At 39.6% G+C, this 26,260-nt stretch overlaps 1 protein-coding gene across 1 annotated transcript in view; it reads right to left on the reverse strand.

Annotated features, from left to right (window-relative positions):
* ATRNL1 (attractin like 1) overlaps nucleotides 1–26,260 on the reverse strand; it is a 570,802-nt gene that overhangs the window by 276,762 nt on the left and 267,780 nt on the right. Inside the window, exon 25 of the mRNA XM_009905632.2 lies at nucleotides 3,444–3,505. Within this exon, the coding sequence (XP_009903934.2) occupies nucleotides 3,444–3,505 (62 nt within the window). The remainder of the gene's footprint in view (nucleotides 1–3,443; nucleotides 3,506–26,260) is intronic.

Below are 26,260 nucleotides of genomic sequence, written 5' to 3' on the forward strand. Positions count from 1 at the left end.
TAACACTGCAGACTACTTTATCACTTACAGTTTGGGGGGGGGATGGGGAGGGTGGTTGGAAAGGCAGGCTTTAGCTTATTGAGTGTTTTAGTGGTCAGGGTAATACTGGAATAGACTTTAACTGTGGGGACTGCAGTTCTTCAATAAAAGAAGAAAGATCATTCATATTTGCTGCCTGTGAAAGTTTCTAATGAGATCTCTCCCTCTTCAAAGCAGGTGGGGGGAACGAAAAGGTCACGCACTTCTCAATTTGTGTGATGGCTAAAAGTCTTCAAGGCATGAGCTAAAAAGCATTGACTAAAGCAACAAAGATGCCACAGTTTTTATATGACTTGGGAATTTGTTACTATTACACACCTGATTGCATTTCTACTCTTAGAATAAAGGTCACCAGTAGGCACAATGAAACCTTCCAGAATAAAAAGATTAAAATTAAATAGGTATTCTTTTATTATTTTTTTTGCCCCCACTGTGAATCAGATGCTCTGCAGCACTACAATTTCTTATTTGTTCAAAAGAACTCACATTTATATGACTTTTCTGTTCTAGGACGTGTAACAATATCTCAGCAGATCAAGCATTAATTACAGATCTAATCACAGCTTTTGCACTTTATTATGTATAGTTTTAAATAAATGGCTTAGAGAACAATACTGGGAAAATGCTAAGAATGCTTCTTGTTTTGATGTTTCTGATCCAAGCAGTAAAACATGCACTTCATCTTTTATTCTGCAACACTCATCTCCACAAAGGGCCAGTTTCAAAACCACACTTCCAAATGCTTGCTAAAAAATTGGTTAATTTTCTGTTTGTATTTCTTTCTTAGAAACACAGTATGAGAGCTCCAGCTCCTAGACATAGAACTTTTAGGGGTTGGAAGGGACCTCAAGGATCATCTAGCTCCAACCCCACTGCCATGGGCAGGGACACTTCACACTAGATCAGGTTGCTCAGAGCCACATCCAGCCTGGCCTTAAAAACCTCCAGGGATGGGGCTTCTACCACCTCCCTGGGCAACATGTTCCAGACACTTTCTTAGACATCTCTTTTACACTCTTAACCTTAAGTGGACAGATGAGGAACAAAGCTGAATACCTCTTTACACAACATGCTTAGCAGTAGGAGTCCCAAAAGAGGTTTCTAGTACAGGTGTTACTCTGATGAGCAGGGTAGATGAGTTGGATGGCCCACGCCATCACATGACGTGGACTGAAAACACAAACTGTCCTTGTACAGTTTCCTCAGTAACATTTGTCCTAACAAAGGAACACTGATCCTAACTATGTCTACAGACACCTTAATACCAAATCACTTGCAGAAGAGTACCATAAAACCATTAAAATATATTTTGATAAACATTATTTCTCATCATAACTGCAAAATTTTAGCCTCATTTGTATGTGCTTTTGGAGGGTACCCTGGCATTAATTTTTGTCCCCTTTTTGAAGTTGTTTTGTTATTATTTCTTTCTTTGTTATTATGTTTTTCTGCAACTGGATTCCTAAGATTGATCATTAACATTATGCTGCAGATAGCTGCAAGCCTCTCTTGATCTCAGTGCCAGCTGAAAGCTTTGGTTATACAATTAGGCTAGGGCTGCATCAAAGGCAGTGGTAGGATAGCTGCCAGCTTTTCTCTCTGTAAGGGGGATTACATCGGCCTTGGCTTCCAAACAGCTTAGTGTTCAGGGAGACAGATCTCTACATTCATCAGAATCACAGTGAGTTTGCATTTACTCAAAAGAAACCATATCAGATAGACCATCTTACCATGAGAGCTAACACTATGTATCTCTAGAGATGGCTTCATCACCAAAGAGGCTATATTTTACTTTGTCTAAGCTTGTATTAGAGCACAGAGCAGAAACAAATTGCTTTTAGACTAACTCTATTATTTGTCACAGGGTCTCTCTGTTCTGTCTATTTGGACAGATTTGGCTTTCTCCTGTAGGAGTTTGTTTTCTTAAGCTTTGTCTGAGCAGCATCATTTTTGAAATGCTGGTGCCTTCCCAGAAAATAAAACAAAGCAAACAAAAAAACCCAACCAACCAACAACAAACAAATAAACAAAACACAAAACCACCCCAAAACACAACAGCAAAAGAAAGCAAAGGCCAAACACCAAAAATGCAAAACACTACTATACTGAGCTTTAAGAATCCAAATCTCATTGCTTTGTGGTGTATGAGGAGAAATGGGATGCTTTACAGCTACTAAACCATTCACCATTAGCCAATGCATTGAGTGCAAAACATCTCAGAACATGCTCACTTCTACCCCCTTTTAGGGGGCAGAAATTAACCAAAGTTGGTTTGTTTATGGCTTTCAAGAGTCTGATTCTTCAAGTACAGTTCCTCAGAGCACAGTGATTAAAGTAGGAGGAGAAGTGGTGTTGTGAACTTGTAAAAGAAATGCATGGCAGTGCTAGGAATACAGGAAGTCTGATGATCGTGCTTGTCCATCACTGCTCCCAGTCTGCATGTACTACATGGTTATTGGGGAATATCTTCACCACAAGTTATCAAAGCTCTGTAACTAATCCATGTATATTCAAGTTTGTGATGTTTTATAAGACAGATGAACTTTTAAGAAGTCTTTCACTGGAGTTTTGTTTAGAATCTAGAATAGTTGTCCATTGGCAACTGAAGCCAATTCCTGCATTGCTTCCTCAATCAGATCTCATGCATCACTTTTCACAATTAATCTCAAAGTCAGAAAAGCATTAGTGGTATGGAATTGCTTAGGTTGCAAAAAACCTCTAAGATCATCCAGTCTAACAATCAACCCAACACCACCATGGGCATTAAGCCATTAGCTGAAGATTAACTCTTTTGGGCCAGGAGGATAAGCAGAGGGCTGGACTCACTCCACTACGAGGATAGGCTAAGAGAGCTGGGGTGTCTCAGTCTGGAGAGGAGAAGGCTCCAAGGAGACCTTCTTGTGGCCTTCCAGTATCTGCAGGAAGCTACAAGAAAGCTGGGGGGGGGGGGGGGCACTTTTTAAGGTGTCAGGTAGAGATAGGACCAGGGGGAGCCCAGTTGTAGTGTTTCATCACCCTCATGCTGCAGGACTTGTTCCTAAGAGTAGAGTGATATTGAACAGAGCCATCCTTTTTACTGGTTATTTGAAACAGTTTACAAAAAATCACACACAAAACCTACTAGAAAAGGCTGAATAGCTGGTTTCTCTTAACCACTGTAATATGGAGAACACATCTAGCTAGTCTTTATGAAGTTAGCATGAAGACCGTACCCTTGAACACATGAAAGATGTCAGCAGCTGGCTGTAGTTACAGAGCAATGGCCCAGATCCTCTACCAGTGCAAATTAGAGAATACACTTTAAAGACTTCCTCATAGGCATTTCTTAAGAAAGTGGTTAAGACATTGGTTGGATGGAAAAGAATGGTCACAATTTCTTTCAGAAGACAGAAAAAGCTCTTTACCTGAAGAAGGTGACAAAGAACTGCACCAGATCCATGATAGTGTTGTGCTGTGAGAAGGCAATCTGGAGAGAAAAAAAAAAATAGAAGCAAATTACAACATTTTCAGAGTCAACAGCTCTTTTCAGGCTGGGCCTTTATGGCTTCATGGATGATTAGCTTCAAGTGTGATTTCAATCTAGTGTTCACACACCTGCATTTACCATAAAGTGAGATGAGCAACTAACTCCCACATGTTTGCCTGTGTCAAGCCACAAACAATGCACTATAGTCTTTCTATTCAGTAAATTTAGTTAACAGAAATAAGCACACAGAACTTGCTTGCTGTAAACAATGAAACAACATGCAAAAATATTTAGAAATTATATTGATTTAAATTGTCTTCTTTATAGTTAACTGCTTTAATTATTGCCATTTTCCTTTTCAATTACAACAACGAAACGGGGTCTTAGAAATGACAAAAAAACCCAAACCTTGTGCTTAAAATTAATACATTTTAAATATTTAATTACATGATATAAAAATTAATGCACATACTATTAAAAACAAAACAAAACAAAAAGGTAGTGTGTAATAAAAAAAAATAAAATGTTTCAAAGCAAATTGCTTTAAAGAGAAAGTAGCAAATATTCTTTTAGGCTACATTTTTACAGCCTCACCAGATCATGCATTAGTTCAACTCTTTACTGTAATTTTTCACAGAGATTTAATAATTATCTCCAAGACAGCATATACACAGAGATGCACATTCACACTTGCATGCAATAGAGCCTATAATTATTATTATAATTACTTTCTTCTAATGTTAAGGACTGTACTTAATGTTTAAGTTATAACCACAAATATCCGTCTTGCTCAGCCTTTCATTGTATATAATTATCCAACTAAGGACACGCAGAATCTCTAACTATATTCCCAGCCTGTCCAAATAATTGCTATTTTCAGAGATCTTTGAGCATTTAGGATCTGATCTTCATGTGTAATTATATCAAATTACTGATTCCCTTTCACAGGCAACTTGTGAATTTCTGAAATGATAACTCATGACCCTCTAGATATTTTTTTAATTATTATGTATTTTTTACTACAATGTTAACATGCCTTGTGCTGGCTAACCATAGGCCAGATTATTTAAAGCCTTAGGAAGGAACAGCATGTAAACTGCATCATACCAGGAATAAGCACACCCGTTCCTAAAGTACAATTTCTCAGATGCAAACACCTCCAACATGTAAATTCTCCTCCCTCTTCCCTCTCAATTCACAAATGTGAGCAATGCAAACAATTCTAGCAGCCCTGAAATTTGGTACAGAAAGAAGGTATTTCAAATTTCTCAGCCCAAATGACATTCATAGTTGAAGTAGAATGTCATCTAGAGTGCAACACCACTCAAGAGCTATCTTCCTATAGAGAGGAAATTTTATTGTTTCCAGCTTAAGCAGACTGCTGTGTTTGGAGCAGGGCAGTACCTGCATTCTGGTTTGGGAGCCTGTGGAAAGAGAAGCAGCTGAAGCCACGTGGGAAAGAAGCTGGAGAGAGAAAGAATACTCTCACTCCTTAAGTTTAATCTACAAATATTTTCACATTTGTCCAGTATAAACAGACATTTTAAATTCTCAGAAACTATAGCTTAGGTCACTACCATGATAAGTACTGTATCAAAATGAAGAGAGATTAGGGAGTAATAAAATGAAAACATTTGAAGAGAAATTACAGAGTGGACAAACTGTCAAAGTATCTCTTCAGTCACAATGCACAAGTGCAAGCAATGCAAACAATTCTAGCAGCTCTGGAATTTGGTACAGAAAGAAGATAGTTCAAATTTCTCAGCCCAAATATCAGGAATGACACTTCACAGTTGAAGTAGAATGCAATCTAGAGTGCTACACAACTCAAAAGCTATCTTCCTATAGAAAGGAAATCTTAATGTGTCCAGATTAAGCAGACTGCTGTGTTTGGAGCAGGCCAATGTAATCTTTACTTTATATAGAAAAGATAAAACATGGAAAAAGATCTGAAAACTTCTTTAGCCAAAATAAATGCATCCCAGGCATAAACAATTGTTTTAAAATGCCTTGTATGAAAGCCAGAAAGATTTCTGGATTCAATTTTTATTTTAAATGGAAGCGAGATTTCCTTGAAATAATATTTAGCATTCAAATGAACTGCTGGCTTTTCCGGAATGCTTTCACAAGTACCATACTTCAGGATCTGAACTAGCACTAAGAGAAAACAAACAAGAAAAATGCCAGTTTCTACAGAGTTCAACTTTTGTGACCTACTAAAAAGCTATTTGGTGAAATTTGTACTGTTTCTAGTATTTTCTTTCAAGCAATCAGCATTCATTACCCAGGTGTCTTAGTCTAGAAAGAGCTATAGGTAGAGGAAGGCCCTGCAATGAAAAACCACTGATCACAACACAATAGGGAAGTTTACCTCTGTTTTACCCATGAAACCACAGTCTCTTTTAAAAGAAAAAATTATAGCATACAGCAAATATGAAGTAAGCAGATTTACAACATTTAAATGATTCTTTTTCTGCCTGTTAATGATTAAATTATTTTCATATCACTAAGCTCAAAATGGAACAGATTTCTTTGCACACAAAAAAACCCCCACCAGACACATAAGAAATTATTGTACATTTTCCACCTCCTATTAATCAAATTATATGCTTCAGAACATTGCATTGTTCTTTTGCTTGGGGTTCATGTTTGCAAATCTATGGAAGAGATTCTGTCTGCAAAACTTACTTGGTTGGATGGCATAGTCCTGATAGTACCCACGCTTTAGAGCACAACCACTGTGAAACATAAAGTCCCATCCCAAAAGTAATTTCAGATTTTAATCAAAATTTATCTTGTAATGATTACATTATGGTTCATGTTTAAAAGATGAACTACAGTAGTTTCTGAAGAAACAGCACCATGCATCTTGCAATAATTTCAACACGGAATATTAACAAAAAAAAGAAAACATATTTTAATTACAAGCAGATCACAAAGGAGCAAGCAAATGTGAATCTGAGCCTGACATAAAGAACCATAATATAATTAAAGAGATGTATTTCCATGGGATTTCAAACTGGAAATGAAAGTTACTGTTTTCTTTTCTTGTGCCTACACGTACAAGGGACAAGACAAGGAAGTTCTTTCAACTCCAGGTTTTCACTTCAGACTTAAAAGACACCAGAGATTAGGATCTCTTGTTTGTATGATGCCTAAGTAGCCCACAAATTTTACCTCTATCTTTTCTTATAAATAAAGCTCAAGATAAATATAATCTCCATCACTTCCTATGGAATACAATCACCAAATACCATGTGGAAAATAATTTTCTATGGCAAAGCATAGCCCTTTTGAGTGAACACAAAGCTATTTCCCTTTAAAAAAGAGGCACAATAACCTCTGCTTTACACAGTTTAATGTGAGAAATGGATGTAGAATTACTTATAGTACCAGAAAACATTACTTGAAATACAGTTTCAGGTGCAGATGTTAGTACTTTCATTCACCAGTACTGGATTTCTAAAAGAGAAGTTACAACATCGATATGGCAGCTACAGATATGGATATCCTTGCAGATGTATTTCAGTAACTGTCCGTAATCTGTGCTTCTCTTCAGAGGAAAGCTTATAGGCATCTATCTGTCATAGATGTTATCAAATAGTTTTCCCATCTTTACAGAAACCACTAAAAAATCTCATCAACTACAGCAGCTGAAGCTCTTTTCCCTGTTTGGCTGGGTTTAAATGCTTTCAGTGACTTTATGATCCAATACTGTTACAGATAAATTGTTGTTTGGCAACATAAATAAATGACAGCTGTTGCAGAGATCGACAAAAGGGATGTTTATTTTTCTTAAATACTCTGCTATTGACAGCAAAGAAAAATAATCAGAACATTTAAGGTGAATCAGAACATTTAAGGTGAATCAGAAATTACAATTTTCACAGTAAAGACATTCAAAACATTACCTGAAACAAAAAAGAACGATATTGTGAAGGCTTCAAGATTTGCCACAAGATCTTTAGTCGGACTTCATAACACCACTCAGTTTTATTTTCCTTTGAAATTGGTTACAGTATTGGGAAATCCCTTGAATACAGACAATGCCATTTGACTTGTAGCTCATCTAAGGTATTGTCATTTGCTACTGAAAAACTACCAGCAGGTGATTATTAGAGCTATAAGGAATATGCTGAAGCAAAAGCATTACAGGACATAGAAATTCCTAGCATTGTGCTCCAGCAGGGCAAAGACTTGGTTTACTGAAAACCTAGAAGTTATTTGAGCTTTCCCTTACTTTTGTGTGTTTAAAAAAATAAATTAAAAAAGAAGAAATGAATAAAAAAATTAAATAGCTGTCATAGGATTAGAGGTTCCCTACCTTTAGAAAAATTGTTGTGCAGTTGTTTGGAACATTCTATTGAAAGTGTTCGTGAAACTCCAGCTATGAGGATCTATGATACCAAGAAAGAGTCATGCTCTTTTCAATCCTCAGAACAGAAGACTTTGAACTAAAGTTGGGAAGATTGCTCATTTCAGTATATTAGACATATCTTTCCTGCATGGTTTTCTTGTGGGGAGTAGAAGGGATAGGTGAGGGAGGACAATGAGTTAATAAGGTAGGAAAGTTGTAAGGAAAAAGAGAAAGGGGTAGTTTATAACCTGTGAGACTTGAAGAGATAAGCATCTGCAAGGAAATTAATGTGACACAAACCCAATCCTTCAGCTAAAGTCAAGGCTTTTTATAGCCTAGACTCAAGGTTCATCTTGTGAAGGAGTTGCGAGGAGCAGGACCCAGAGTTAAGAACTGCAGTGACTGTTTTATGAAAAATGCCCTACAATTAAATTCTGAGCAATGGTTTTCAACCCACGTTTACCTTTGAAGTCTGATGCTTCTGTGTCAGACACGAAGAAGGACTTGTGTGTCTGAAAGTTTGTCTGACTTTCTCAAGTAATCAGCTGGCTTAACAAAGACACAAACTTCTACCTACAAAACCTATCTTGCCATTTTAACGTCAGGAATAGTGTTATAGGAAGTGCTTCTTCTATCAATATTTCTGCTTGGGTATTTATTTGGATGAAGTAGAACATTAAAAATCTAATTTTCATGTACAATCTTATCGTGCACTACATTTATAGTCAATGAGATCAAATACCAACATGCAGAATAAATATAGATACATTCTGAAAGCCACAGTCATAAAATTGCAAAGTCAGAATTAAAAGATTCCAAAGTAAAAGATGAGTTTTATATATATATATATATATGTTCCAGCTTGTAGTCTTAACAGCCAGAAAGGTATAAGAAAATGTTGATGAGCACTAAATGAGCTGTTGTGGTTGCTCCAATAAACATTACTGATATTTCTTTTTCCTCTGCCATGCTCAAGTCTTTGTGAATATGTGGAAAACAACAAATAAACAAACAAAAACCACAACACAAACAAAGCAAAGCAAAACAAGAAAATGCTTAATATCTTTACAGCATGTGACCTGATTGGAAAGCAAGGTGTTGTGACTGCTGAAAAGTCTTTTACAGCAATTGAGGCACAGGAAGTTCCATGTAAACATAAGGATAATTTTTTTCACTCTAAGGGTGGCAGAACATTGGAACAGGCTGCCCAGGAGGGTTGTGGAGTCTCCTTCTCTGGAGATATTCAAAACCCACCAGGATGCATTCCCATGTGATCTGGTGGAGGTGATCCTGCTCTTGCAGGAAGGTTGGACTGGGTGAGCTTTCGAGGTCCCTTCCAGCCTCTAACATTCTGTGATTCTGTGATAAGTCAGACATCCCTCAGCATATATCAGAGAGAACTGCACACAAAGATGCATTGCAACCAAGGTTTCAATGTATGGTGTTTCTCAATTCTTCATTTTATTGGTTACATGCATAATGTAAGAAACACACTTTACACTGAATAATGATTGATAAGTCTGTTCAAGTAGAAGCAACTTTTTAACTGAGATCTTTCAAACCTTCAAAAGTCAATGTCTGCAGGAATAGATCTTTTATCCTCTGCTCTAGATACTCCACTTCATGTTGACCTTGACTATCACATAGAGCAATAACACAGTCCTACAGAACAACAGGTCAAGAACACAAAAATGAGACTATCATGAAAGTTTAACTTAGGGACACCTTTTATATGGAAATAATGAGACTAGCCTCAGAATTTTGTTTTAGTTTGAGAAATATAGGTGTCAAGAAGCTGCCTCTGCAATGCTGACAAAAGCAAACTAGCAAAAGGAAAAACAAAAGGAAAATTAGGCACAACAGGAGTGCACTGAATCAAAATTCTGTATTCATATTAAACATAAACCTAATGCACGAAATGGTTCATATATTCAAATAATGTACACAAAAAGCAATTTTAATCTATGCTCCATTTCATGACATTATCCACTAATGTAAACTTCTCGCAGCTCAGGCTCTCAGACAACAAACAAATACTTCCATTAATATAATTCTTTCATCTTCCCCTGTTAGTAAATTAAGGACAAACAAACAAAAGAACTTAAAATAAATACACGGTAAAATGTTGGTAGGTGGTGCAATTATTAAACGTGGAAACATTATACAATAATGTCAGACACAGTCCAAACTAAACTGACTGGACTGTGATGATTATGCACACTTCAACCCTGCAGAATTATTTAGAATAGAATAGAATAGACCAAACCACGTTGGAAAAGAACTTTGAGATCATTGAGTCTAACCTATCACCCAACACCATCTAATCAACTAAACCATGGCACCAAGTGCCTCATCCAGACTCTTCTTAAACACCTCCAGTGATGGTGACTCCACCACCTCCCTGGGCAGCACATTCCAATGGCCAATCACTCTTTCTGTGAAGAATTTCTTCCTTTAGTGTCATCAACACTGTAAATTAATAGTGCCGCTCTCTTCTCACAGGTCATTAGTGATGGAAGAAGAGCGAATGGCCTCAAGCTGCACCAGGGGAGGTTTAGACTGAACATTGGGCAAAAAAAAAAATCATTGGAATGGACTGCCTAGGGAGATGGTTGAGTCACCAATCCTGGATGTGTTTAAAGGTCCTTTGGATGTGTTGCTTGGGGATATGGTTTGGGGGTGAATCTTCTAGAGTAGGGTTGTCGCTTGGACTTGGTGATCCTGAGGGTCTTTTTCAACCTGAATGTTTCTGTGATTGTGCGATTCTGTCTTTTGAGACAGAATGGTTACACACTCCCACACTGTTACCTTGCATATTCTGAAGCAGAAGAAATAGGTATGAACTGAACATAAAGAGTAAAACATTTTGTTGCCCATCCTCTTTTACACTTCCTTTAGGAATGTTTTTTGACTGATGTAACTAGACAGCACATATAAAAGATAGTTGAGGAAAATACTTGTGTAGAAGAGCACACCTTTGTGTGTATAGAGATACTTTGGAAACAGGGTGTTGGAAAATTTAAATACATGATAAATTTTCACATTTACTCTTTGTTGTATGAAGTGTTTGGATATCTACTGTGCAGAAACAGAACTGCACAGACTCAGGTATAAACTCGTTTAAAGATATTATGCACTATACAGTAATTGGGTGGGAAAAGACCTATGCATACCTGTTAACTCTGTACATGATTACTGAATAGTCAGTAATTACATAGCAAAAAAATCAATTACTCTGATTTTTAGCTTAACTGTAACTACTTTATGTAGGGGGGTTTAAAGAGGTAATGGTAATGATTGTTCGTTCACATTAGACTTTAACTATGAATAGTGACCTTTCCCTGTGAAAGCTGATGGTAGGAAACTGTCATTTTCCCAATGGAAATATTTAACAGGCAAAGCACAAAATGTATTTGATTTTCCTTTGGATAACAGTAATTCCAAGAAAGCACGGTAAAAAAAGGACAAATTTACCCACAAAGAACCCAAACTACTTTTGTCTCAGAGAAACATTAAACTCTTTTACACAGAGGCTAAAAATGCCACACACTTATTCTATATATTGGTTTTCCTAGAACTTGAAAAAGACGTTTCAAAGAAACCACATCTGAACTTTGCCATGTGGAACATGGCAAGTCTGGTCCAATGTGTGAATCTAGTAAAAGTTAGTCACCTAGTTTATAATCAGTAGAGATAGGAAGGAACTCATAGGGGAGTGACTCCAAAATAGATGTGGGGCTGTCATAACACAGAAAGAATTACCCCAATGGAGCTGCCATTTCTCTCTGCCAACACCACAGGGAGTCTATGATTAGTTTTGACTGCAGATCTAACGTCAAGCTTAGAATATAAATAGTGTTAGTTGAGATAAATTTCTCCCATAGTTTCTAAGTACTGATTGGGTATTTCTGCAAAACAATGTCATGCTAAAACAGGAAAAAGAAAGATTTCTTCTTGGTAGGATGAAATGGTCAGAGAATCAATATGAAGGTAAGTGCCTGCTGGCAGAACCCTACTGCTTTCCACTGTGTCAATGCCAGTAAAGAATCAGTCTAACGTTGACTAAGTTTTTTCCCAGATAATGAGTGATAGCAATACTTTCATACTGGCAAAATTAATAGAAAATGAAAGACAATGTGAAGAAAATCACATGGGAAACACAGCTTTCACACTGAGATATGATAAACAGCTTCCAGAGATTATCTGCGTTCTGAAGTCCTGTCTCTCCTGATGTCTTACAGGAGACTGTCCAAATATCCACCTCTTTCTTTCTCAAACAATGTAATAATTACAGGATATTATTTTTACTATTCAGAGTCATGAGATGCTGAGAGACAACCCAGGTTTGTAATCAAGTATGATGAATGATGTTCTTAACAAAGGTTTTTATAGCTGAATGTTTTCCTACCTTGCACTTTGCCTATTAAATCTGACATGAACACTCTGCTATTTTACTGCTTTAATTTTGTGTGCGTGTGTACACGTATGAACAAAGATGCACAGCACAGAGAGAAAACCTCAGTGAATAACCTCCAAGAAGTGAAGGAGGAAAGTCTGGGAGAGGGAAGCTATTATCTAACTTACAATTTCATCTAGTGCTCAAAGTATCTTCATAGTGATTAATACAGACATTATCAGGAAATAGAAATATTAAGTATGAAAGTCAATGAATGAAAGAAAATCAAAGGGCATAGACAACTGAGAAGCAACATGTTTCAAAATCAATTAAAAAAAATTAAACCAACAACTGAAAAGTAATTGAGACAACGTCCTATAGTGCCAGAAAGTTACTTTAGACATAAATCTTTGCACAACTGAGTTCTACAAACCAAGTGTGAAACAGCAAATTTCTAGATAATATCCTCTGAAACTTTGTCTTTTAAAAGCTTGGCTAGAGTAAGTGGACTGGTAGAAAAGTTACATGTAGAAGTGAAAAGAATGGAATCAGAGAACTTGTCAGGCAGAGCTGAATGACTAAATTCTACTAGTAAGAGAAGCATCGCATGATTTGTTTGTGAAACTACAAGAAGGAAAAGCCACTTCTGTAACTTGCCAGAACTGGATTTCTGGGTGCAAGCTGGAGCACAGAAGGTTCCATGTGAACTTAAGGAAAAGCTTTTTCACTGTGAGGGTGACAGAACACCGGAACAGGCTGCCCAGAGAGGTTGTGATCTCCTTCTCTGGAGACATTCAAAACCAACCTGGACACATCCCTGTGTGACATACTCTCAGCAATCCTGCTCTGGCACGGGGGTTGGACTAGACGGTCTTTCGAGGTCCCTTCCAACCCCTAATGCTCTCTGTGTGTAGTTCCCTCTCTCTCTTCACCTTTCTTGTTATGCCTTCTTATGACGTCTTACAATGGATGTGATAAAGAGTCTCCCACTAGGCAAGCAACATCTGTTATGAAGTGTGCATGACAGGGTCATAGAAATGTGGACTGGAAGAAATATCTCAAGCTCACATTGTTCAGCTTCCCACTCAAAATCAGGCTACTGTCAACACCAAATCAGGTCAGTGCTGTCTTTTTCCAGAGAAGGTTTGTAATCCTCTGAGGATGGATATTCCACAGCCACTCTGGGAAGCTGGTTTAAATACAGCACTGCTAGCATAACGGATCTTTTTCTAATGTTCTGTTTGGATCAGCGAACGTACAGCTTGTGACCCTTTACCCTTGCTTTACCAACTGCTACAGCAGAGAATAATTTAGTTTATTTATCGCAGCAACTCCTCCACAAGTAATTGCAGTTTACTATTGGAGGCTCTTTGCCAAACTAAACAAGCCCAAGTTCCACAGCTTTAACCTAGCTGGTGTGCCTAAGGCCCCCAAAAACCTGTGGCACTACTTCCAGACCCACTCAGCTTCTCAACATACTTTCTGAACTGGGATATTAAAAAATGGAGTCTCATTCCACATGCAGCCTCAGCAGAGCTGAGTAAAGGCAGATAATTTTCTCTTAATGAGACCCCACACTTGGGTAACGAGAATTAGAGCACAATGTTGGATTAGATAGCAGTTGATGGGAGGTAATTCCACCTTAAGCAGGGCTTTGCAATTGTCAGTCTTCAGAAGGTTTCTGTTGGCCATATCCTCAAATTTCTTAGGGTTGTCCTGAATGAGAGTTCTAGTGTTTGACATCTCAAACCATCTCCCTCTCAACATCAAGTTATTACAGTCTTCTGATATACAAAACATGCTGGTATTTTTCAAAGAAAAATTGATTCTTGATCCTTTTCAGACCCTTGACACACAGCTCTCTCTTGTTTTTACTCTAACATCTGTAGAAGCTGACAAACTTGAACATCATGAGCTTGAGACAGTCACACCAAGGATAAAGCAATCACAACTACATGCTTGTCATCAATCATAGAATAATGGAATCATAGAATTGTTAGGGTTGGAGCAACCTCAAGGATCAGCTAGTTCCAACTCCCCTGCCATGGGCAGGGACACCTCACTGTTGCTCAGAGCCACATCCAGCCTGGCTGCAAAAACCTCCAGGGATGAGGCTTCCACCATCTCCCTGGGCAATCTGTTCCAGTGTCTCACCACCCTCATGGGGAAGAACTTCTTCCGAACATCCAATTTGAAGCTACCCATTTCGAGTTTTGTTCTATTCCCCACAGTCCTATCACTGACACCCTAAGAAGTCCCTCCCCAGCTGGAAGGCCACAATTAGGTCTCCTGGGAGCCTTCTCTTCTCCAGACTGAACAGCCCCAACTCCCTCAGTCTGTCCTCATAGGAGAGGTGCTCCAGCCCTCTGCTCATCCTCGTGGCCCTTCTCTGGACATGTTCCAGCACCTCCAGATCCTTTCTGTAATAGGGGCTCCAGAACTGGACAGGTGGGGTCCTCTTAAAATATTCCATGGTCCTCTAACCAACAATGTTACCCTCACCCTTCATGTTCAAGAAAGCATGTGTTCAAATCCCATTCTGATTCACTCCTAGTCAAAAAACAACCACTGCTCTGACAGTGTAATTTAGATATTTTTTTTCCCCTGTCAAACCTAAATTATCTCAAGCACAGGCTGGTGATATTGCATCTAAGGAATGTGAGAAATTACCTGGGTGCTGCACACTAATACCTTCATTCTCATCTAGTGCAGCATGATCAATAGGCTTGCACAACATGAGGAATTCATGCCATAACAGAGAAACCTGTTCAAACAACTGGCAGAATAGTATGGCTCTAGGTTGCCATAATAAGTCAAACCTGTAAATTATTTTTATTAAAAAAAAATAAATATAGGAAATCTCCAAGTTTATACATTGTTTCTGATTCTGCACAAAACCAGTTGCCCACACAGATTAATTTCACACCTCAAAGTTCTTTATATTACTGAGGAAAAATGGTTCCATAAACAACATTGCATTAAAAAAAAAAAGAGCAACATGACCCTCATTTAACACAGCAAAACTAAAGTGCTATCACTTCTCAGAGGAGAGTCTAAATGATACCTTCTTAAATGCAAAAAAAACCCCAACCCATATGATGTTTTCATCAATGTCAAAATGGAATTAGTGGTGCAACTTTAAATCTGCTGGTGCTGGCACGCTACTATCGTATTACTGCTCTGTCAAGCTGTGGCTAAGTTGATGAAGCAATTTGGATTTCTTCCAGGCTTCTCATATCCAGGAAAATGCCTCGCCACTGCCACTAAACAGCCAATTTTTAAGTCACTTTTCTGCAATTATTGATGCAATAAGATGGCTATTTTAAACATATATTTTGGAGAAACTGCACAGATTGTTGGAAGAAAAAAAATAAAAATCTGGAGGATGAACTCAGAATCACAAAGTCAGTGCTACAGTGTCAGGGTATATTTAACTTTAAGAAGGTGTTTGATGAACCTGAGAACATCTCACTGAGGTGAAAGGGTCGCTTCACAGCAGTTATCGTCAGGTGGAGAGGGTGGCTCAGAAGTCGTTCCCATATGAAGTGTCAAAAAAAAAGCCCCCAAAAAACCTGAAATTCATGAAATAGCAACTTCTAGAACACACCATTCAGCACTGCAAGATCTCACTAAACCTCAGAGAGAGAACTGAAGGCACCGATAGAAAAGCCACCACACTAACTTAGTAACTTCATAGTACCATAGTCAGGGTTGGAAGAGACCACAAGGATCATCTAGTTCCAACCCCCCTGCCATGAGCAGGGACACCCCACACTAGATCAGGCTGGCCAGAGCCTCATCCAGCCTGGTCTTAAGCACCTCCAGGGATGGGGCCTCAACCACCTTCATGGACAGCCCATTCCAGGGCTTCACCACTCTCATGGTGAAGAACTTCCTCCTCACATCCAGTCTAAATCTCCCCACCTCTAGCTTCATTGTATTCCCCCTAGTCCTATCACTACCTGATGGTCCGATCACTACCTTGGGCAAAAGCTTTTTGGGGCAGCTAAAGCAAACATTTGTAATGCCAGACTTGCACTATGTTGCATCACCTTCACTTAGCATGCCAATCCGAAACCACCTGGTCACTGACCCTCAGCTCAGCTAATCCTGCAACACCACGTGCACCCGCCAGACAGAATGAGGACCTAAACTTCTACAAGAACAGTCTGTTGTGCTTCTTAGCTTGAACGAGCCTCAAAAGTCATCATTGAAGCATACTGAAAATGCTTACAGACTGGGCAGGAGCAACCTGTGGAAAGTGCATGGAAGTGACACAAAATGTCCCTTAAAATGCTATCCTGAGGCAGTCACCCCTGTGTCTATTACAATGCATCTCTGTTGGGAATACAATTGCATTATCCTCACTTGCCCTTAGAGAGTAGAGGGAAAATGAACAGTTAACTCTGTTAAATCTTTGTATTCTGCTCCTCTGATACAAGCAAGGGGTGTTGGATGTTGTGGAAGTACACACAAGTGTCAAAATGTTACATTTATTTCAACTTGTAGGCAGTTAATAACCTTGCACTTAACTCTAATAAAATGCATACTGTTCAAATTAGTTTAATTTACAAAGCCATCCAGACCACTTAGCATAATTGACCTTTTATTATTTATCAATATGTAGCTTGTTTACTGTTGTGGACTATTAAACAAAACAAAATCAAAGGTAATGAGATCAAATTAGACAACAAGAAAAGCTTTTCAGGGGCAGGGAGTAGTCATAGAGCAGCTGATCCTGGCTTTTCATCTTAAACAAGTGGATTTCAGTTCTACTGTGTAAGAAGGAGACTGCAGTTTAGAAGCAACATTACTCTGTACAGAAATCTAAACAAATACTCCAAATGTGTTTAAAGAGCATCTGAGATTTTAAATGAAGATTGCTGAAGGGATTCAAAGTGAACATGTATTGAACTAGTTTCTGATTTTAAAAAGGCTAATAGAAGTCTTGTTGCTACAAAATGTCACCAAAATACGATCCTGTTTTGTGAAGAGTGGATTAGTTGCTTGTGTGTCAGCTCACCAAAATAAAATGGGCAATGATTTTGTACGAGTTTAAACCAAATAACAATCAAATACATGTGCAAGGAGATACAACTACATTATCCAGTTAATCTGGCAAGCACAAACCTAACACCCTGGAAATCACTCAAATTGGTAGTGTTTAGATTTCAATCCTTCAGGCACCTAATACAAAATTGTAATTACTGATTGCAAAAACTAGAAAATACCAATTTCTGACATGTACTTCATATGAACTAAGGAATAAATTATTTCAGAACCAACTGATTATTTTTCCTCACATTTCTAAAGTAATTCTCTTTTCTTTAGACATGGATTAAAAATGGGATTACTCAAACTAAGCCAAGGAAATAATATTATTGCAGTATCAGGGAACTGAAACTTCAGCTGAAGAAAACTGTTGTTCATCTCTTGAAAAGAACCATAGAATCATAGAATTGTTAGGGTTGGAAGGGATCTCAAGGATCATCTAGTTCCAACCCCACTGCCATGGGCAGGGACACCTCACACTACATCAGGTTGCTCAGAGCCACATCCAGCCTGGCCTTAAAAACCTCCAGGGATGAGGCTTCCACCACCTCTCTCAGTCTGTCCCCAAAGCAGAGGAGCTCCAGCCCTCTGATCATCCTCATGGCACTTCTCTGGACACGTTCCAGCATGTCCAGATCCTTCCTATAGTAGGGGCTCCAGAACTGGACACAGTACTCCAGGTGGGGCTTCACCATAATGGAGTAGAGGGATTTTTCAACACAACTGGTTTTATATACAGCATTCAGTGAGGATTTCTTAGTACACGGAAACAGTGCCCCCAAAGAAAAGCAGAAATCCCACATTCTTAAGTTTATAAAACTTGGGGAATGTGCTGTTTTGTTTCTTTTCATCTTAAAAAAGTGAAAAAAACCTTTACACTACATTATTTGAACAACTGTAGCACTTAATATGATGGCTGTGGCATTCAAAGTTCATGCCTCTGTGTATGTGTAAAAATACATACAACAGACACAGAAAAGCTGTTTAAAAGGATGAGATTTTTTTTTTTCCAAATCAACTAAGTTTTTATCATAGTATCAGTCAGGGTTGGAAGCGACCACAAGGATCATCTAGTTCCAACCCCCCTGCCATGGGTAGGGACACCCCACACTAGATCAGGCTGGCCAGAGCCTCATCCAGCCTGGGCTTAAACACCTCCAGGGACGGGGCCTCAACCACCTTCATGGACAGCCCATTCGAGGGCTTCACCACTCTCATGGTGAAGAACTTCCTCCTCACATCCAGCCTGAATCTCCCCACCTCCAGCTTCATTCCATTCCCCCTAGTCCTATCACTACCTGATATCCTGAGAAGTCCCTCCCCAGCCTTCTTGTAGCCCCCTTCAGATACTGGAAGGCCACAATTAGGTCACCTTGGAGCCTTCTCTTCTCCAGACTGAACAGCCCCAACTCCTTCAGTCTGTCCTCACAGGAGAGGAGCTCCAGCCCTCTGATCATCCTCATGGCCCTTCTCTGGACATGTTCCAGCATGTCCCTATCACTTTTGTAGCAGGGGCTCCAGAACTGGACGCAGTACTCCAGGTTCTTAAATGGAGAAAAGAACTCGTTTTGCCAGATAATCCACTACAGTTAACCCACCGGTTGGTCTCCAGCCTGATAAAATTGATATTAAAATCTTTACAAGGCTCCACAAGCTGAATTTTTAAAATGTATGCAATGTTTTGTTCTCTTCAGAAATCAGATACTTGGCTAAAAATGGCAAAACATGCACTGAATTTTGCATAAAGATCATGCCACTCAAAATAATGTACCCAAAACTCATTGGTGAGACGCCAAGAAAAGGGCAAAGCATTTTCTTAAGCATGAAGAGAGTAATTTCCCAAAGTTTATTGTTATAAATGTAGAACATGCTATAAAGCTGTAGGAAGCGTGGAATAAAAATTTTCTATTTCCAATAGCACTTTTCTTGATTACTGTGGATTAGCATATTTATGAGGTTACTCAGCCTCAGGTTTAAACCCACAAATCAAAGGTTTATATCAGCATGGGTAATGGATTACACACAAGTCTATGGCCTACCGTATCCCAAAGGTATCTGTCTTTCAGGAGATTTATGTATATAAAACCACTTTGTAGAAATTACATTTTCCGATCTTTTGCATGGTGCCTAATGTGTAAAACAACCAAGAAGCAGCAATCCCATTCAGCAGAGAATTTCATGTATGGTTGCGTTCCCCTCCTTGCCTACCGAGAAGACCACGAGACGAAGGCTTTGATTCCTTGGTGTAAAGAGTGCTACTACAAGGAGAGCAGAAGTCATTGTGAGCTTATTTGATTCAATGAAAACTTCTGAAAAGAGGAAGGAATCTGCATTCCAGCAGCTGTTCAGAACACAGACACTTGAATTTTGTCCATCCTAAAATTAGCACTATCAGATTATAAATTTAGAGCTAAAAAAAAGATTATCTTGCTTTTCCCCTCCAGAAGTGAACACTGACTAAGCTGTGAGGGCTTTGGAGCACAAGCCCTATCAGGAGAGGCTGAGGGAGCTGGGGGTGTTTAGCCTGCAGAAGAGGAGGCTCAGGGGAGACCTTCTTGCTCTCTACAACAACAAGGGAGGTTGCAGACAGATGGGGGTTGGTCTCCTCTCCCAGGCAACCAGCACCAGAACAAGAGGACACAGCCTCAAGTTGTGCCAGGGGAGGTCTAGGCTGGATGTTAGGAAGAAATTATTTACAGAAAGAGTAACTGGCCATTGGAATGTGCTGCCCAGGGAGGTGGTGGAGTCACTACACTGGAGGTGTTTAGGAAGAGGCTGAATGAGGCACTTGGTGCCATGGTTTAGTTGATTAGATGGTGTTGGAGGATAGGTTGGACTCTATGATCTCAAAGGTCTTTTCTAACCTGGTTAATTCTATATTCTGCAGATTAGTATTAATCACAGAATCACAGGTTGTTAGGGGTTGGAAGTGACTCAAAAGATCATTAGCAGTAGATATCCACTGACTTCCTTTTGGCTTCTGAAAGACCAGAATTTCAGAGCAGAATGCTAGAGACAAGAGATTGAAATGATTACTCCTGCCTCTTATGAAAGACTATAACTAGCCAAAAGAGAAATCATGAAGGTAGTTCAGGCAGAATGGCTTTTGAATTTCAAGAGTATGAGTGAAACATTTTTATCATCAGTGAGAAATGACAGCAACTTAAGACACAGAAGCTTCATTAAACTGTATAGAGAAAAAAAATTGTCCCAAAGCTTTATTACTATTTCAGCTTTTTGCTGAAGATCCAGGTATGTAAATAATGGTATGGGAATCAGTTCTGTGTGTGGGCATGAGAGGACAAATAATGATCAATATAGTTTAGAATATCCAACCTAACAAGACATGAAGAAAATATAAAATGGATGAAGCTTTGTGTATTGTATGGATATTCCGCTGAAGGAAGAGTTGGGGGTTTGCATGTAAGGGATTACATCTATTTATCAAGGGGCAAGACTATTCTAACAGATCTGCTGCTAAAAGAAGACCAGGTCAAAATAATGCAAAAATATTAATAAATTTAAATAAAGTGGAAGTGATTAACTGACCAAAAGAACCTTCAGAGTACTAGGAAGGAAAATATGTAACATGTAAGGAAGGAAATTAGTTCAGTGTTTTCCCTTGCAGAGGTGATTGAAATCCAGAAAGTAACAGCTGAGACTTCTATGAACTAAAGTGAAAATTAACTGATGAGGATTAACAGAACATGCTGTTATCCGATTTTGTTATATTAATTTTACTCTTTCATGGAATCAACCAGGTTGGAAGAGACCTTCAAGATCAAGTCCAACCTATCACCCAGCCCTATCCAATGAACTAGCCCATGGCACCAAGTGCCTCATCCAGGCTTTTCTTGAAGATCTCCAGGGACGGTGACTCCACCACCTCCCTGGGCAGCACATTCCAATGGCAAATCACTCCCTCTGTGAAGAATTTCTTCCAAACCTCCAGCCTAAACCTCCCCTGGAACAACCTGAGACTGTGTCCTCTTGTACTGGTGCTGGTTGCCTCGGAGAACAGACCAACACCTTCCTGGCTACAACCTCCCTTCAGGTAGTTGTAGACAGCAATAAGGTCTCCCCTGAGCTTCCTCTTCTCCAGGCTAAGCAACCCCAGATCCCTCAGCCTCTCCTCATAGGGCTGTGCTCCAGACCTCTCACCAGCCTCACTGCCCTTCTTTGGATATGTTCGAGTGTCTCAATGTCCTTCTTCAATTGGGGGGCCCAGAACTGGACACAGTACTCAAGGTGTGGCCTGACCAGTGCTGAGTACAGGGGCAGAATGACTTTCCTCCTCCTGCTGGCCACACTGTTCCTGATCCAGGCCAGGATTCCATTGGCCTTCTTGGCCACCTGGGCATGCTGCTGGCTCATGTTCAGCTGGCCATCAACCAGCACCCCCAGGTCTCTTTCTGCCTTTTTTATCCCTCTTTCAAACCTCCTATTATATAACAAGCTGCAATAAATTTAGAAAAACAAGCAGAGAAAAGTGAGAGCTCTAGATTTCACTCAGTCTCTTAATCCATTCTGTTGAGTCAGGGTGATCTATCATCGATGTATCATATATCATATCATCAACTGATAGCCTGTCAGAGCCAGGAATGTATTTGTAAGAGATGCAGAGAAATGTGTAATGCCAGTAAAGAGCAACCTTTGGCACTGTGATTTTTAATAAGTTGCAGGAAATAGGTGGGACAAGGTAGATGAGTAACTGTGTTTCAGGCAGATCCAGAATGATGTAAACAAAACCAAGAAGAGGAGGACATGCTCAGCTGAATTCAATTCCCAAGAAATTAGGCTATCCATGCTAGCATTTTGGCAATGACACAACAAACTACATTGATTGCTCCTGGCAACAGACATCTCCATGAAATGACATTTCTAACAGAAGCTCTAGAACAGAAATAAAGACACCACAAGAGTGTACCACACAAGATGTAGCATATAGAACTGTGATGTTAAAGGCTGCCTGCAAAGCTCAGAATGGGACATTGCTGCTTCCTGGACAAACAGGAACACTGTAATTCATAAAGACCTTAGTTGTTTATAAGAAACAAAAAATAAAATCAAAGTTGTCAGCATTGAGAGTACTTTTTATTCTCACTTTTAAAAAAATGTCCTTCCAAGTATATTTTCCAGAAGTTCTAACTGTTTAATTAAGCATGTGCAAATGAATAGTAATCACTCAGGTGTTGAACAGCTTTAACAAAATCCAAAGCCAAAGAAAATAAACACACGCTATCTACTGGAGCATTTTATGCTTTCAGAGAGCAAAGGAAAATACTTTTCAAGAGTTCTACACAACTAAAATGCAGACCTGAACTCTTTTGGGACACAGGTACTATCTTTTGGGTTTGGGGGTACTGGCCTGCATAAGGAACAGTATGGCCAGCAGGAACAGGGAGGTCATTCAGCCCCTGTACGCTGCACTGGTTAGGCCACACTTCAAGTACTGTGTCCCGTTCTGGGCCCCTCAGTTTAGGAAGGATGTTGAGTTGCTGGAAGGTGTCCAGAGAAGGGCAACAAAGTTGGTGAGGGGTTTGGAACACAAACCTTATGAGGAGAGGCCGAGGGAGCTGGGGTTGCTTAGCCTGGAGAAGAGGAGGCTCAGGGGTGACCTTATTGCTCTCTACACCTACCTGAAGGGAGGTTGTAGACAGGCAGAGGTTGGTCTCTTCTCCCAGGCAACCAGCACCAGAACAAGAAGACACGGTCTCAGGCTGCGCCAGGGGAGGTTTAGGCTGGAGGTTAGGAGGAAGTTCTACACAGAGAGAGTGATTGCCCATTGGAATAGGCTGCCTGGGGAGGTGGTGGAGTCACCATCACTGCAGGTGTTCAGGAGGAGACTTGATAGGGTGCTTGGTTGCATGGTTTAGTTGATTAGGTGGTGTTGGATGATAGGTTGGACACAATGATCTTGAAGGTCTCTTTCAAGCTCGTTTATTCTATTCTATTCTAGTCTATTTTATTCTACTTGTTCAGCTGTTTAGATTCTTTTCATTTGAGCAGGAGCAGGCAGGGTGTCTGCAGAGCAGAATTTGATCCCAAAATAATGACTGCCATTTTCTGACAAAACAACTACATGAGTCAGGCCAAAGATCCTGCATGAAAAAAATAATTCAGAAAAATAATTGATGCAGTTTTTCTTACGCAGAGATATATTTGGAATTCTGAACCACCTCATTTCCTGCACCCAATGTATGTGGCAAGGCAGCTAGGGGATGAGTGAAGAACAAGTCAAGTAAAGACGTGGTATCTTCCAGCCTTCCTTTATGCCTCAGTAAAACAATTTCTGCTGTTAACTAGGACATGTTTCAAAAGTGCAATACAGTATTTTCTAGGAAAGCCTTTCAGAAAACTCTGTATCCCAAGAATCAAAGCTACAGAATGTATCTCTCTCATACATGAACAGCTTTGCACTCAAAGGCCGATGATTTTAAACACACTGCTTAGAAGATTAAGGGTCTTAAAAATACAGTGCCTACAGGATTTGCAACAAGAAAACAAGAAAGATGGTCTTAAATGCACCAACTGAAGAGACAACACCTACAGAAGTGCATGTGTCGTCAGATATCATAGAAGCAAATGGAAGAAAACACTTACAAAAGCATCAATTATTCACATTAATTTTAGACAGGATGTCAGGACAAAGTATCAGCTCTGCTGTAGAAACCAGGAAATCTGTAGTTGTTGCTTGCTGTCATAGCTACTAGTGTTGACAAGGCTGTTATTGGCTGAGCTGGCCCAAAAAGATACATAAACCACTTTTGAACAGTGTTTTCAGGGAAAAAATCTGCTTTTCTACAATCACAGAATTGCTAGGGTTGGAAGGGACCTCGAGGATCAGCTAGTTCCAACACCCCTGCCATGGGCAGGGACACCTCACGCTACATCAAGTTGCTCAGAACATCCAGCCTGGCCTTAAAAACCTCCAGGGATGAGGCTTCCACCACCTCTCTGGACAACCTGTTCCAGTGTCTCACCACCCTCATGGGGAACTTCTTCCTAACATCCAATCTGAGTCTACCCATTTCTATTTTTGTTCCATTCCCCCTAGTCACTCCTTGACACCCTAAAAAGTCCCTCCTCAGATTTCTTATAGGTCCCCTTCAGATACTGGAGGGCCACAATTAGGCCTCTTCTCCAGACTGAACAGCCCCAACTCTCCCAATCTGTCCTCATAGGAGAGGAGCTCCAGCCCTCTAATCATCTGGATGATTAGCCCTGGACATGGACAGGCCCTTCTCTGGACATGTTCCAGCATGTCGAGATCGTTCCTGTAACAGGGGCTCCAGAACTGGGCACAGTGCTCCAGGTGGGGTCTCACCAGGGCAGAGTAAAGGGGGAGAATCACCTCCCTCAACCTGCTGGCTATGCTTCTCTTGATGCAGCCTAGGATGTGATCAGCTTTCTGGGCTGCAAGTGCACACTGGTGGCTTCTCCTCCCAAAATGCGAAAATAGAAAAACCTTTTGTTTAAAAGCAACACAAAACAATACAAAACAACAACAAAAAAACCCACACCAAAACAAAATAAAAAAAAAAAACAAACAAACACTCCAAAACAAAACAAAGCCCAAACCTTGTTTTCAATGTGCAATATTTCCCTGGGAAGGTTGAGAAAGAGTAATTTTTTAAAATGCAAACAAATAATAATAATAAAAAAAAAAATCCCACAAAATCCAATTTCACAAATTCCAATTCTTGCACTCTGGAAGTCTCAGCAGGCTGTTGCAAGAGTGGCTTTGAGCAGGGCACAGAGGAACAAATGTTAACAGCGCCATCCCCAAAGAGATGAGTATCTTAAATGACAACCCAGAGTCTCTGGCTTCAAGGACAGGAAGGTGTTGAAAAAATAAAGTTAAAAAATTAAAATCCTATTGTTTACTCCCTGCAGAGTGAACTTTCTCACGTACAGAGGTATCTTTCTTGCCCACAGCCCGCAGTAACAGATGTCCTCAGAGTATACCAGCAAAGATTTTCAGGATGTTTTCTGGGACAGTAAGACTGCAGAAAAGTATCTCAGCTGCATGTATTGACTACACTCAGAAAGAAGTGTTGTGTTTTCCCCAGAACGCTTACAGAAATCCCCAAGATCATTCCATTGTACCCCACACATGAGAACTTCCTCATGGTTTTCACTGAGACAGGAGGAGGTTTTTTAAAACTAGAATATCTGTGTATTTATTATTTCTGAGAATTAATGCTTAATTGCTTTCTAGCTGCAAGTAAGTTTGTGTTGTAACTATTTGATGCATCTGTGGAGGGCTAAATGCTGATTTATGGTGTTTACTGAAATCATAACTTCCCCTGTTGGATGTTAGGAAGAAGTTCTATACAGAGAGGGTAATTGCCTGTTGGAAGGGGCTGCCCGGGGAGGTGGTGGAGTCGCTGTCATTGGAGGTGTTCAGGAGGAGACTTGATGGGGTGCTTGGTGCCATGGGTTAGTTGTTTAGGTGGGTTGGATTGGTTGAGGGGTTGGACACGATGATCTTGAAGGTCTCTTCCAACCTGGTTGTTTATTATTATTATTATTATTATTATTAACAGTTCAAAGAAACTAAACCATGTGACAACATTCAAAGATTACAGGGGATTTTCACAAAGGAGATGTTCCATATAGTACTATTCTTTCAGTACAAATAAATTCTCAATAAACTTACCATTTAAAGAAGAAATAAATTGTTTCAGATACCAATTGCCTTTTTTTTTTTTAACCTGAACCTGCATCAGAACAAATTGAAATACAGGAAATTCAATTTAAATGTAAGCCTTTTTTCTCTTTTTTGTTTGGTTGGTTGTTTTTTTTGTTTTTTTTTTTTACTGCAAGGTGGACCAAAGACTGGGACAGATTGCTCAGCTAGACTGCATATTGAGTTTCTGTCTTTGGCGATATTCAAAATCTGACTGGACAAAGCCCTGGCAACCTACATTAGCTACCCTACCTTGAG

Source organism: Dryobates pubescens, chromosome 8, assembly GCF_014839835.1.
Source record: "Dryobates pubescens isolate bDryPub1 chromosome 8, bDryPub1.pri, whole genome shotgun sequence".
Classification (NCBI taxonomy): domain Eukaryota; kingdom Metazoa; phylum Chordata; class Aves; order Piciformes; family Picidae; genus Dryobates; species Dryobates pubescens.